The following is a 15,878-nucleotide window of genomic DNA, read 5'->3' as shown; positions in this document are numbered from 1 at the left end:
CAGAGGTTTGTATCTTTATTTAAGTTGTGATTTTGATCAAAGTAATTATACATTTTGTTGAGTCAGTTCATGACTTAGAGCAGCAGTTCTGAACCTGTGGGTTGTGACCCCTTTGGGGGTCGAACGACCCTTTCACAGGGGACGCCAACTCATAACAGTAGCGAAGTTACAGTTATGAAGTAGCAACAAAAATAATTTTATGGTTGGAGGTCACTACAACATGAGGAACAGTATTAAAGGGTCGTGGCGTTAGGACGGTTGGGAACCACTGACTTAGAGGAAGAAAAACATCCGGATTTAAAAAATAATAATAAGACAAAACCTACTCTTTTAAAATATAACAAATGTCCCAACAAAGGAAAAACATCACCAGTATAATTTATGAAATTAGGAAGGCATGATCAGTTGCTCCCAATAGCTTGTAAAGTTGCAAATTAAATTACACCTGGGAGGTTATCCTGTACTTTGTTTTTTTCCCTTGCTTATATATCATCACAAGCCTATGGGACAGAGTAGAACTACCCTTGTTAGTTTTTGAGAATGCAAATCTTTTAGGGAAAAGAAAGCTCATCATTGGCCCATGGAGATGCTGGTGGTTTCAAACTGCGAACCTTACAGTTAGCAGCCCTATGCAAAATCCACTATGCCACAATCGGCTCGACGGCACTGAGTTGGTTTGGGCTGAGCTTTGCTTCTAAATGAAAGGAAACCACAGAAATTAAGGTAAAGGTGAAAAGTCGGTTAGAAACTGCCCTGATCTCTTCTAACAATTTAATGCTTCTGTACATAGAGTGAGGTTATAAAACTTACTTTCCGAGGGCAAAACATTCCAATTTCACAGTTGAACCTTTAGCTGCTGGAAGAGTTTCTGGGAACTGAACTTCTATCTTGGGTTCATATTCACCCATCACACCTGTAAATACACAATACATGTGTCTTAGTCTCAAAGTCACCTTCGCAATTGCCTCATTTTCCTGAAATAAACCTTGCTTTTCCTCTCGTTTGAAGCAACTCCTCCAAGAGATGTAAATTACTCACTATCCAGCAGTGAGTTTCTCCTAGAAGTCGTTCTAACCTGCCCCCGACTGCAACATATACTTGTTGAAGCCGTTAGGCTTCTGTGCTTCTCAATTAGTGTTTGCAGAAACAGTTGTGAGAATGCCATTCTGCATTCAAGAGGGGCTTTTCTAGGCAAAATAAAATATCAAATGTATTGTGACTTCTTGAAATTTCATTAAGAACAAAATTAGGGCACGGAATGTATTTACTGTTTCCCTGGTGGCATAGACACCAAACTTAAACTTATTAAATGGCATTCCAGCAGTGAGAAGCAGTGACTTAATAACTGGAAAAGGTCAAATCCCATGATTAGGAACTAGAAAGAGTGCTTAGATGTGTTGTAGCCGAGGCTCTACACTGTACCTGAGATAGTTTTGTATTAAGTGTATTAACTAACCAAGCTCAAAACTCTGCTTCTGAGGCGGTTAAGGGCTCTTTTAAACTGCCATCAAAGGGGTAATGACACGTTTTATCCCTCATAAAATTTTTTAGGGATCCAATTAAACCTGTACTAAGATATATTAAGCTTCAAAACAATCAAGCTGATAAAGGTGGCTTCAGGTGACTGCAACTTGGGAAATCACACATAGAGTCCCAACGTCAGAAGGCCGCAGCTTGCTATAATGTGCCGTTCTCATCATCTTCAAACCCTAGAGGTTTGAATCAGGGGCGTCTTGCTTGTATTTCACACTGGGCCCCAGGCTTTGTGTACTTGGTGTGGTACTCACCTAGTCTGGTGTCAATTTAAGGAGTAAGAGTGCAGGGGTGGAGTCTAGGCTATCAATCTGGAGATAGCCAATGAGCCTTCTGTGGACATGGCCTTCTCCTGAGAATTCCGGGAAATCTGGTACTTCCTCCTTGGAGGTGGAAGACAGTTCTCTCTCTGCTCACATCCTGGGAGATGTACCAGCTGACAAGACACATGGACCCACCCTGATGCAGAGACCCCTGCCAGCGCTGAGATGTTTCCAATGACACTGGATCCAAAGACTTTCTAACCACTGGCCTGTGATCTTCTACATTCAGCATCATCACATGTGTTTTGTGAGTCTGAAGAGGACTTTATAGATTGATATCGGGCATATGGGCTAATATCGGACTTATGGATTGATCTGGGCTGGGATGTTTTCTCAATGTTCAATTGCTCTTGTATACAAATCTCTTTCTTATACACGTGTGTGTCCATAGGGTTGTTTCTCTAGTCTACCCAGACTAACACACTTGATACTGGTCATGTGTTAACAATCATCCAACTAGCACTGACTGTACACAGGGACTTTTGACTCTGGAAAGCACGTAGTCCTGTGCTCCTGCCCGTGGGTATTCTTTGTTCAGGAAAGAAAGTAAGAAGGAGCGAGGACAGAGAGAAGAGAGGAGCGGGGAGGACAGAGAGAAGAGAGGAGCAGGCGGGGAGGAAGGAAGAAGAAAGAACTATCCAGACACACTTTCCTCTTGTCCACTTGGTCTGTTCTTGGAGCCCCAAAATGATCTCCACTCAGCGTGACATTTTTCCACATTTCGTACCATCAGAACGTAGCACCAAAGGTGTTGGTGAACCTAGCACTCTGGCACTGGTCAGTGTATTGGTGACCACACAGGTGTAATTTCCCACATCAGATGGCTCCACTTTGGCTATGTAGAGGTGCCCTGTCTCCTGAGAAACAAATCGCCGACTATCTTCTTCAACAAACGATGGGTATTCATTGAAGATCCAAGCATAAGATAGCTCTAATAAAATAAGGGAGGACAAAGACATGACACAACTGAAGGACGTTTTCAACAGTACATAATACACACAACTCACAGACACCCTATGGAATTGCATTTTCTTGTCCACCAGAGGAGCCCCAGGGGTGCAAAGGTGAAGCACTCCGTAGCAATCAAAAACTCGGTGACCGGAAGTACTGGCTGCTCTGCAGAGGAAGCTGCGGCCCAGGCTTCCCTGACGACTGCAGCCTTGGAAACCAGCTGGACCGGTCCTGCTCCTGCGGAGGGATGCGTTGAGGATAACTGACTTGGCAGCACCCGGTGTTGGATTTGGCCAGCGTTGGTGAAGGCCTGGGAAGCATGGGCACGTGGATTTCAGGCTCTTCTGTACCACCAAGGTTCTGGCTCAAAGTCAGTGCTAAAAAATATTTTCTGTATGAATCAATTTACTCACTTTGAGAGCCAATTTAGGCACTGTATTTACATAGCAGTGTTATCATGGTTGGAGAACAGAAATGTCATGCATAGTGCACTGCTGGTTATACCACTAGTTATTTTAACTCAGCGGTTCTTCACCTGTGAGTCACAACCTCTTCGGGGGTCGAACAACCCTTTCACAAGGATTGCCTTATTCACAACAGTAGCAAAATTACAGATATGAAGTATCAAGAAAAATTATTTTAATGGTCGGGGGGTCACCACAACATGAGGAATTGTATTAAAGGGTCACGGCATTAGCATGGTTGAGAACCACTGTTCTAGATCCTGCATAGACTGCTGTTTCATAAGGCAATGATCAGAGCATTTCTAGATACTTAAGGGCTATAATCATAACTGTGCACAGTGGCTGATACAGAACCAGTGGCCAGCAGTGGTTTCTGATCCACGATGGCCTCGCATGTGTCTGAGGGGAGAGATATTAAACTGGTCAGTCTTTTGGCAGTAGATCACCAGGCTTTTCTTCTGAGATGCCTCTGAGTGGACTTCAAACTTCAACCTTTCAATCGGCAGCGATTTGAACCACCCTGGCACTCTGGCTAATACGTGAAAAAATAAAATATAACCTGCTGCCATCCAGTCAGTTCCAACTTAGTACAACTCAGATTAATCTTAGAGTAAAACTACCAGCCTCCAACTCTGTAAAACTATGTTTTCCCCCTCAAAATAACTTGTCAGTTTGAATCAATTACATTTCTGGGCAGCTTAGCACTTATTCATTGTGCTACTAGAATTCTGGGGCTAATACATTCAAATCCAAGGCCACAAAGTTGATTCTGAATCATAGCAACCATATAGGACAGTGGTTCTCAAATTTCCTAATGCCATGACACTTTAATACAGTTCCTCATGTGGTGGCAACCCCCAAACATAAAATTATTTTTTTTTGCTACTTCATAAGTGTAATTTTGCTACTGTTATGAATGTTAATGTAAATATCTGATACGTAGGACCTATTTTCATTGTTACAAATTGAACACAATTAAAGCAGTGATTAATCACAAAAACAATATAACTACATATTGTGAAATATTTATTTCTATTACAAATCAATGAAATTTTGTCTTGAAGCATGGTGTAGCATGGGTACCAGTCTTCACGCCGGTACTCATAGGTGGGCGTATCTGCATGGGGGAGGACCCACCTGGAGACGGATAGCGCAGTGGTGTCTTGGTTCCTAAGACCATCGGAAATATGTGCTTTCCGATGGTCATAGGCACCCCCTGTGACCCCCCAAAGAGGCTGCGACCACAGCTTGAGAACCCCTGACACAGCATAAAGCACTTGCTCACACATTTGAAGAGTGGACTTCTTCACTGAGGCAGACTAGTACATCTCTCCCTTTCGCAGCAGGGCGTGGCTTCTAACTCCCTTGCTGTCTATTAGGAGCTGATCTCTTTAACCACTGCACCACTAGGGCCCCTTCCATTAATATGAAGGGGCTTCCAAGATTTATGGTAAATGAAATACTAAAGGTAATACAATTTTTCCACAAACTTTTTGAAGCCTGCTCAAAAATAGGTTACAGTGCATACATTCCAATTCATAGTAACCCTATAGGACAGAAAGAACTACTTCTTAGGGCTTCCTATGCTGTATCTTTCTATTCTGGAGGATCTGGTAGGCTCGAACCACTGACCTTTCCATTAGTAATTGAGCATTTTAACCACTGTGACTCCAGCATGCCTTCTGCTAACATTTTATCCATAGTAGGCATTCATTATATAGAGCACTGGGTTTGAGGTTTGATGAAAATGAATACCATAGAGTCATAAAATCTACAGTAATTGTAATTACTGCCAAAATAACAAATCACCATACAAAACCAAGAAGATACAGGCGTCAGCATATGCGACCAGAAGAAATCAAGATGTGGTGTTCGTTGAAAGAAGATTTGAGGGTGTCCCACCATTTTCCTGTGCCTGTGGTATGCAGACCCAGGGTGGGGCTCAATGTGGCCAAGTCTCTAGGCAGGGCTTACCCAGTCTCTAAAGCTACAGCTCTGCTCCCAGAAAAGGAGCATGGCTGGACATCCTCCTATGGGGCGCACATCATAAGGGTGACCTTCATTATGAATATAGTTTCTTATTGTGCAACTGTTGGCCCTGTGGGCCACATATTAAGTAATAACACTTCAGTACCATGCAAACCGAGCCGCAATGACTCCTCTATGGGTCTTCATTATCAGCCACTCCTTTGTCAAACGGCCTGGGTGAGAACTGAGCATGTAAGTGTAATGCCGCTTCAAGAGTGTTGTTAGCTGCATTCAAGGAGATTCTGAATCATGGAGACGCCACGTGTTTCAGAGTGGTACTTTTCCAGTGAGTTTCAAAGGTGTGATCTTTTAGGGTCTGTGTTCTACGGATGGGCTCCAACCTCCAGCTTTTGGTTAGCAGCCAAGTCCTTAACCACCTGTGCCACCCCGTGAATTACCATCGATAAATCAAACAACCCACCAAAAAACAAACAAGCAAACAAACCAGTCCATTGCCATTGTATTAAATCCCGAACCCAAGAGATAACTTTCAATACATTCTGGCATGTGAAGTAAAAAAATGGAAGGCTGGTGGCACATTTAGTACTAACTGAAAGGTCAGTGATTTATTTGAACACATCAATAGGAGAAAAGATAGCTAAGCTTCCTTCTACAAAGATTGCAGACTTGGAAACCTTTTGGGGCGGTTCTATCCTGTTCTACAGACTAACTATGAAATAGAATCAACTCCACAGCAATACGTTTCTAGTTGGTTGGTCAGGCTGGCCTCCAATGACACTGGATCCAAAAACTTTTTACACACCGGCCTGTGATCTTCTACATTCGGCATCATTGCATGTGTTTTGTGAGTCTAAAGAGGACTTTATATAGATTGCTGTCAGACATATGGGCTAATATCGGACTTACGTACTTGATCTGGACTGGGCTGGGATGCTTTCTCAATGATCAATTGATCCTGCATATAATTTTCTTTCTTATACACGTATGTGTGTCCATGGATTTGTTTCTCTTGTGTACCCAAACTAACACACATACTGTATGGTTTAAAATCAGGAATGAAATACCGTATGACTTAAAATCAGGAAAGATGTAATTCAGCGTTGTATCATTTCATGATATTTATTCTGCTTGTTGAGTTAAATAATGTGAAAAATTGGAATTTATTGAAGAACACTGCCTCAGGATTAGAGACAGATTCATTAATAATTTGCAGATAAAAAGACCTTTTTTGCTAAAAGCAAAGAGGACTTTAAGCACCTACTGATGAAGATCAAAACTATATACTCTGATATGGATTACAAATCAAAATAAAGACCATAAAATATCCTCACAAATGGACCAATAGATAGCACCCTGATCAACAGAGAAGAGAGTAACACTGTGAAGGTTTTCATTAGACTTGGATTCACAATCAACATGTACGGAAACCCCTTAGAGTGTGCAGAGCAATGATGTCGCCTGAGGACGAGGATGCCACTGATCCACTAAACTCGAAAGTCACCGCCACTGAGTCATTACTGACTTATAGTGACCCTACAGGACAGCTTAGAACTTCCCCTTTGTGTTTCCAACATCGTAACTGTTTACAGGAGTAGAAAACCCCATCTTCTCCCCCAGAGCTGCTTGTAGTTTCCAACCTTTGACCTTACAGCTCGCAGTCTAATGTGTAACCAGTAAGCAACCAGCGCTTCTCCACTGATCCAAGCCATGCTGTTTTCAATGGTCTCATACAGATCTGACAGCTGGATAACGAACAAAAAAGGATAGAGAATAGGTGCATTTCAATTATGGTGTTGGTAAAGATTTTGGACGTACCATGTGCTACCAGAAGAGCAAAAAAATATGTCTTGGACTATGTACAGCCAGAATGCTCCTTAGATATGGGGATGGCATGACTTTATATCATGGTCTGTGGACTTATAATCAGAAAATACCACCCCCTAAAAAAAATATGCTTGGTAAAGTAGATGGGCAGCAGACGAGGGAATGCCCCTGGGAGATGAACTGACACAAGGGCCGCAGCCATGGTATCAAACGTAACAATTGTGATGGCACAAGATTCGGGTGTGGTTGTGTTCAGTGGAATGTGGAGTCACTGTGAGGGAAAACTGATTCAATGGCTAACCACAGCACCACAACAGCGTGAGAGTTACGTAGAGAATAGTAGTGTCCTTTTTGATGTTGATTTTTTTTTTAAGCCACGGAAGAAATTTCCTATATGGAACAATTGAGAAATATTTGAGCATAGAGCACATTCATGTTGAGTGAAGAGAGCGGATAACTGACCAAGTACATTATACCATGGTTCGATTCACCACAATTAAGGTTACAATACTACCTGATAGTAAAGTTGTACGAGTCCTCACCTGTGACTAGAGAGGATCTGCCAGACGTCCACTCTGGCCAGACACTCTGCAGATGATTTTGGTTTCTCACCGTCCTCCATAGTCTTTGTGGTAGTTACCTAATCTGGTGTCAATTTGAGGATTGAGGATAGGGGTGGAGTCTAGCCTGTCAATCCAGAGATAGCCAATGAGACCTCTGTGAGGGTACGGCCTTCTCCTGAGAATTCTGGGAACTACTGATTTTCCTCCTTAGAAACAGGAGACACACTCTCTCTCTTTGGACTCCCTGCAAGACATCCCTGAGGAAAAGCCACATGGACCTATCCTGATGCAGCCCTGGAAGCTGGAAAAGCCACACGGAGACTCCTGCTAGCTCTGAGATGCTTACAACGTTACTGGATCCAAAGACTTTCTACCCACTGGTTTGTGATGGTCTTGCACTCGGCGTTATTGCATGTGCTTCCTGAGTCTGAAGACTTTATATATGGTATCAGACATATGGGCTAATATCGGACTTATGGATTTAATCTGGACTGGGCTGGGAGGTTTTCTCAATATTCAGCTGCCCTAGTATATAAAATTCTTTCTTATACACCTATGTGTGCTTATGAATTTGTTTCTCTTGTCTACCGGGTTTTCACAATTTAACCTCTGATACTTTTATGTTTATCGTGTTTGAATTTTGTTATTGTCATTTTTAGATTGCACAGGCTGGTATGCTTCTTCCATATGGACTTAGTTGAAGTCTCTCTTAGATGGCTACTTATTTCAGTACAAGCCTTTAAGACCTAAAATACTATTTCAATTGATAGCTGGGCACCCTCTGTTTTCTACACCACACCTTGCTGTAGCACCCTTATCTTCGGTCATCTCTTTGTGGAGGGTAATATTGAGCAGGACCCTGTTATAAGAATGAACTATTCTTGAATTGGGGTTAGAATTACATAGAAGCCAGGAATCCATCGACTTGTCCCCAGGTTATGAATGACTCTTTTTACGTTGGCGGTCATATTACGACAAAAACAATGAACAAAACCAGAATCAGCAAGGTCAACAAGGATGACCTTGAATTCTACAAGGAGTGCTGGAGGGGTTGAGGGCTGTAGATTAGACAGAGGATTGGTGGCCCAAACTCTCCAGTCATTGCATAGGAGAACAGCAGGATGTCTGCTCCATTTGAAATCCTATGTAGGGCTGCCATGCATTGGATTCAACTTGAGGTAGGGGCTTGACTTCTGTGAACATCTGCATTAACCATTCCTTTATTTTCTAAATGACTGATAAAACATATATGACATCTTTCTGACTGAAAAAAAATTCACGTTTTGATCTCATGGCTTTAAATAAAATACCAAATTTCTATTTAACAGTATGAAGGTTCCTTTAAATATCTGCATTTGCAATAAATGTTAATTGTGTACTGCAATGTAAAATATATGTGAAATCAGCATCATTTTATGTATACAGATAAAAAGCCTGTAATACAATGATACTCTTACATAGTCAAACAAGCTAGACTTCACAAAACTTTTCACAATCTCTTGTGTAAATCACAAACATATTATACAAAAGGATTTCTATCACCACTAGGATTTCTATTACCAATGCTACATGAATATTAGGGATGTGAAATAATTTTTAGAGAAAGAGGTTCTACCCATCAGAGTTATATATTAATGAACAAAGTACTGCAGCTTTGCTTTCTAAAAAGGAACCCTTGACGAATGACCTCATTCTCCAGCAGCAATCTGTCCAGGGTCACTTAAGCGTAAGGCAAGTCAATTTCATATGAAATATGTCACTCCAGTGCTTACCTGGAGATACATTAATACACATATTACTGACATGTAAGGGAGTTCCATTATGAAATTCTTTTAAGAGGGAGATCAAATCCTTTGAATAGGCATTTTCTAGAAGAAATTCAGTCAAACGTGTTGAAGTTGGGCAAAATTGTAACAAGTAGCTAAGGCCATTTTCTCTAGTGCCAAATGGGAAATATGACCTATTTTAAAAGAAGGCACATTGAAAGGGTCTTCAGGCCTTCTTGAAGCCATGATACTTTTGATTACTGATTTGTACAATTTAGAAGAGAAGCGTGTTGGGAGGTTGACAGATGGCATATTTTTGGATGGTGTACACATTTGATAATCTAAAACAATCTAAAAGTTGGAAAGTAATTTAAGCTTCAAAGGACAGGTGGTCAGTGATCAGGATTTAAGCATCTGGCAAAGCCTCAGTATTTTATGGGCATTTCTAGAATTTCAGTGTAGTGTTTTTCAAGTCTTTTCTAATTTGTTGATTTGTAGTTAGGAGATCTATTTCTTCAACCAAAGGTGGGTGGGACCCACCACACAAGGAACCTGTAGCCACTAAGTCTGTTCCAGCCTACAGGGAGCCCATGTGTTTAGAACTGAACTGTGCACCCTTGGCTTTATAGACTGCCATCTTTTGGACGCAGACCACCAGGCCTTTCTTGTGAGATGCCTCTTGGATTTGAACTACTAACGGTTCATTTAGTAGTTCAGCCATGGACAGTTTGCACCACCCAGGGACTCCTATTCCTTGAGAGAAACAATATTATTTCTATTATAGTTCCTTATTTAGTCTTTTGCCTAGTCAATTCATCCTGATTTAGAGTGCTAAACAGATTCAATCATAAAAGCCCAGTTTAAATCATACGCATTAAAGTGAAATAAAAAATGGGAAATACAATTTTAAATGACATTTCCTTCATCCTTACACAAACCCAGTATGCTGCTTTAGTAAACTAAGAAATGTTTAGAACACAGTTACATGAACTCATTTAAGAAGAACTGATATATTTCAATTGTAGTGTAAAAGAATGATCACAACTCTATCATGAACTTCTAAGAAAATGACCAAATAAGCGTTAGAAGAAATAGATCTGGATGGTCCCCAGAAATGAAGACGGCGAGATTTTATCGTGCTTCCACATCAAGAAAGAGCAAGCCATAGAAATGACATTGTGTTAAGAAGAACGTCAGCACAAATGAGGGGAAAGTTCAATGAGGTGGATTGATACAATAGCCTCAATAGTGATCTCAACAGCAAAGATCCTAGCGAGGGCACCGAGCGGGGCAGCACTTTGTTCTGGTCACATAAGGTCCACCAATTCGGGCTAAGTTGACGGCAATCAACAAACATGGCTGTTTTCATGCTACAGGAGTATAGTGGCTGCAATAGAGAATATGTAGTTTACAAAATAGATACCATTTACTATTTGACTTTTAAGGGAAAAAATTGCTTTTGCCTGTTGGTTAATGCCTGCATGGCATCCTTTGGGTAATCCCTTACCTGTCTCAGTTTACTTTTATCCCTTTCTTTTCTGTCAGTGGTCATCATGTTGCACGAACCTCCAGAAGGAATTTCACAAAGCTAGGCTGATTTCCTAACTCTTCCGTGTTGCCTATTTCCTTGTTTTCCTCTCTCATGTTCTTGGCTGCTGCCCTAGTAAGCACAGGTGAGCACCTTCACTGTGCAATAGAATCTGTCAAGACACTTCTGTTTCCTGCTGTTCTGTGAGTGCTAATTTTGGTCCCACCATTTTCTTTTAAGAGCCAGTTTTTCCCATCATCCTCTGACACAAGGTTCTGCCATCCATTGTCTCCATTTTTAAGGCCTCTGTCATGAAGGCTCCTACCCTCGCAAGGTGCTCTGTCCCTTTCCTGGTACTGTCAATGTCAATGTCAAAGGCAGCAATGACCCTGAAGTACCAAAGAAAAGGTTTGTTAAAGAAGAAATGTGAAGAGGACCGCTATAGATTATTTTATATTTTGCTTGCAGCAAATTTCTCCTTTTTCTCATAAAGAATTTGTCTCGCGTCTTTCGTTTTCCTTCCTTCTCCTGTCCTGGGCTTACTTTGTTTTGGTGGGGTTGACAGAACCCTTCCCTCCCTGGTCCAAAGAGATCTCACCAAGAATGTGCTATGGTACTAAACTTTGACGCTCACGGCAGGATGTCTAATAATGTTTGGGGTACCTGATGGAGACTAGAAAAACATTAGCAAGGCATTTACAGAAATACTTCCATTGCCAATGTCTAAAGATGCCTGATGTGGCTAAAGCAAAGAGTTCAAATTTTCAAAAACGAAAATAAGACTAATGAGCACTAATGGTGATGCTATAAAGACACGATGATCCACTTCCCTCACTGACTTAGCTGGCAGTCCCCACAACCACCAGCTCCTCTTAGACTAGCTATTGCAGGGGGTCACTAAGGGAGAGAACTCCAAAATGGGGAAATGGAAACAAGATTCAATATGCAACAGAGGAGTGCATTTCCTCCTGCTTCCTTTTCTAAATTAAAAAAATGCCCTTTCCAAAGAGATCAAAGACACTGAAAATGCATTTGCTAGAATTTGATATTACTATTAGCTCCAAACCCCAAACACTTCCAATACCTGAATTTCACAGCTGAGACACGCTTGTGCAGTTAAAAGGAAATGCATTGCAATAGCTCTCACTTTCCACATTGTCACACAAAACACAGTGTGTGTTTTGGCATGCCCCAATGCCAGACTTACACTTTTATCTTCACTTGTCTAAAACAGTGGACTTTTAAAAATGATTTCGTGACAATAAAGTTTTTGTTTTAAGTGAGGTCCAGGGGCAGGTAAAGAATCTTTCAGCACATGGAAGTGTTAATTGGAGCCAATTACAATTTGATTGACTTGCTTTAGTATTAAATGATATGCAAAAATGACATTGTCCTTGCCAAATGGAAATTTTCTTTAGCATAAACTAACTGTAGGAAGCCTACTCTTCAGTGAATCCAAGGGTGGTGCTTTGAGTTCTCATTCTCACATCAACCCTCAGGAGCAAGTCCAGAAGGAAGCTCCGCAGTGTTGTAAATGCGAACAACACAGATGGAGAAAATGTGGACTAAGCTAACAAATATGTTACGGCTCCTGAAAAGAGGTCGCATTTTCTTCCATGGAAATTTAAACTTTCTCCCTAGGCAATGCCATGAGGCTTACTTTTTCTCTTCTTGTGGTGGTGATGACTTTTGGTTTTGAAAGCACAATACAAATGTTTATTTCATTAATACTCAAACATGAGGCAATTAGTAAAGGGTGACATCATCTTCCAAGGACTTCTTCCTGGGGGCAGGAAGGATTCCTTGGTCAAGCTGGAGAAACAAGGGTTTTCCTTGCTCCCTTTCCAACACACACACACACACAAGATGTTAAGACCATTAAAAGCACGTGGAAATGTTCGTCAAAATAGAGATAATCACTTTTAAAATGTAAGTATATGTGTTATACCTATATATAATTTTTACTTTCTTCTTATTTCACCTTTTTCTTTTTTCTTTCCTCTTGCTCTACTATCATGTTTACCTATCATTCACACACATATATATGTAAATATATAAATATAGCTATATTTGTCTATGTATATATATAGACAAATAAATAATATCCATATATTTATATTTGGCATATATGTTTAAATATATAAACAAAAATAGTATCACTCATGAGAAATGTCCACCCTTAAACTGTAAACAACATTAGAAAAAATGGTCACTATTTACCTAAAAGCAAAGATAAGAAAGCAGGGAGGGCTAGGGGAGCTAGACCAAAGGAAACAGAACAAATAGAATAGGATCGCGAGAATTCTGACACATTGCAAATTGTAAGCCGACTTCACAGATCACTATGCCAAAGAGCAGTTCAGTGGAAACCTAACTTGCTATGTAAACTTTCACTTAAAAAACCATAAAATACTTAAAAATAGAAATTTACAACCTAGTCACACCTTTTTAAAACAAACCCGCCATTCAGAGAAGTTACACAAATCAAAAAGGGTAAGTTATTTTAAAATTTATTTTTATTAATCATTTTAATGGGAGCTCTTACAGATATTATAACAATTCATAATTCAATTAGATGAAGCATAATTATACAATTGCTGCCACCATCAGTTTCAAAACATTTTCTTTCTTCATGAACTCTTTGATATCAGCTCCTCTTTATCCCCTCCCTCTCCCACTCTACCCCCCAGGAATCATTATTATTATAGTGTATATTATTTTTATTGTTATTTTCCCCATATCTTACACCGTCAAATGCATCCATTCACCAAAGTGAATTATGCTATTTGTTCCCCTCGAGTGGGGTTATACACTCATCTTTGCTATCACCTACCCCTTCCACCTCTCCCCAACCCCTGTTACCGGACCCTCATGGAATCATTATTCCCATTACTGTTTCTGAAGTGTTATCTATCTTGACTTTCCTGCATCTAAAGAACTTAATTACACAAAAGAACATATGCAGGTCTAACAAAAATAATGAAGTAAAACAAAGACCATGCCAGAAAAGAGAGGTATTATTAAAGAAATAGAGGATAGTTATTTGTTTCATCAGTGTTATACCACACCCTGGCTATGGCAACCCTGCTGGGCGGCCCTTCTGGAAGGACTGTCCAATTACCTTACAGGTGAGTGTGGGGTCTCCACTTTGTCCATGCTCCTTCTCATCAATTTTATTGCTTGTTTTTGAATTTTTGATATCTATTCCTGTTGACATCTCTTAATCACACTGGCTTCTTCCATGTGGGCTTTGTCCCCTCAGGGCTAGATGGCCACTTGTTTAATTTCAAGCTTTTATGATGCCAGATGCTATATCTTTTAATAGCTGGGCACCATCAGCTTTCTTCATCACATTTGCCTATGAAACCATTTTGTCTTCAGCGATTGTGTCATACAGTGCCATTAGAAAAACCCATTCTTGTACTGAGGTAAGATTTGAGTAGAGACCCAAAGTTCATCTGTTTCCTTGTTGTATTTACATGCATATATGTATGTATATGTACATATATGAGAGAACCTCAAGATGTTTGTGGAAAAATTTTTACCGCATATACTCAAGTATAAGCCGACCCAAATATCAGCCGAGACACCTAATTTTACCACAAAAACTGCATTTAAAATGTGCTGGAAAAACTTGGCTTATACATGAGTATATGTGGTATGTTTTATTTCTACTTTTCCAGGAACTTTTTTAATATCCCTAGGACAGCACACTGACACATGTATAAACCTCTGCCAACAAACATATTTACATATATACATGCATGTACACATATGCACTTTCTTATATACAGACAGCATACCGATCCACCTCTGTAACGACATACTTTTTCTGGTTCTTATTGTTTTGCAAGCTTTTGTTATAACACTTACTTCAATTGTTCTTTATTTTTGCATACATCCAGTACCATTATTTAACTTGGTCAAGTTGTGAAAATTTCCCTTTTATTGTGCACTGCCTTTCCCATCACCAGAAAGGAGGGCACACATTAGAATGATAACTGCAAATTAAACTCTAAACTCTTCAGCTGTTCCAAAGGAGAAATATGGGGCTATCTCCTTCTGCAAAGACTTATAGCCTCAAACTATAATACCCTGTACCGGGTAATTACAAGTCGAAAACTATCAATGGGAGTGGTGGATATACTATCTAATACCTGTTGACCTTTCCCCCTTCCTAAGGCTTCAATCTAGTTTATTCTGGTTCAATCCCTGCAGAGAATGCTACAAGGGTTATGTTGAATCACAAGATTTTCAGGTGCTAGCACCCCTGTCAGATATGTATATATTTTAGTATTAGATCAAAATAAGGCATATCATTTTTCCCTCAAATCTGTAAATTTGATATTTTTTAATATCTTGATAAAGTCTGATGGTAAGTATAGATATTTAAATATTAGGAAGTGTGTTATCTATTTGGTTTTATGCTGTTCATGCATTTTTTGTTTTGTTTGAAAGTTAATATATGCCCAAAATTAGAACCTCTAGCTTCATCCCTAAGGAACCCAGGTAGTCCAGATAGTGAGCACAAGTTGGGATGCTAACCACAAGTTAAAATTTGAACCTATGCGCCATATTTTTTCCGAAACCTACTCTGCCCAATATAGTCACTCCAGGTTGACATCTACTCAACAGCAGTGAGTTTGGTTTGATTTAGTTTTAGCCCTAGGACTCCTGGTGGTGTGGTTGGTTGCATATTGAAATATTAACTGTGGGAAAATGAGGACTGAGAAGGGAGTGTATGTGGACAAATTTTCTATGCTCTTAATTAAGAATCTGGAAGACTGGTGTTGGTGGAAGAAGGACTTCACATTTGCGAGATAGAGATGACTCGCAGTCACATTCTCCTGACTAAAAGAGATCCCCACAATATCCCTCATCATAATGCTACTTTAAAGATGCCGCTTACAAGCACATGAATGCTGCCTTTGTGGTTG

General features: G+C 40.2%; 1 protein-coding gene across 1 annotated transcript in view; it reads right to left on the bottom strand.

The window, feature by feature from the left end:
* Positions 1-15,878, bottom strand: part of CNTN3 (contactin 3) — a 387,846-nt gene that overhangs the window by 132,451 nt on the left and 239,517 nt on the right. Inside the window, exon 5 of the mRNA XM_045289985.1 lies at positions 2,584-2,787. Within this exon, the coding sequence (XP_045145920.1) occupies positions 2,584-2,787 (204 nt within the window). The remainder of the gene's footprint in view (positions 1-2,583; positions 2,788-15,878) is intronic.

The sequence above is a fragment of the Echinops telfairi genome, unplaced genomic scaffold (assembly GCF_000313985.2).
Source record: "Echinops telfairi isolate 266 unplaced genomic scaffold, ASM31398v2 ScPeMD7_31;HRSCAF=116, whole genome shotgun sequence".
NCBI lineage: Eukaryota > Metazoa > Chordata > Mammalia > Afrosoricida > Tenrecidae > Echinops > Echinops telfairi.
Note: the sequence above shows the minus strand (reverse complement) of the source record. Positions and strands in the feature narration are given on the sequence as shown.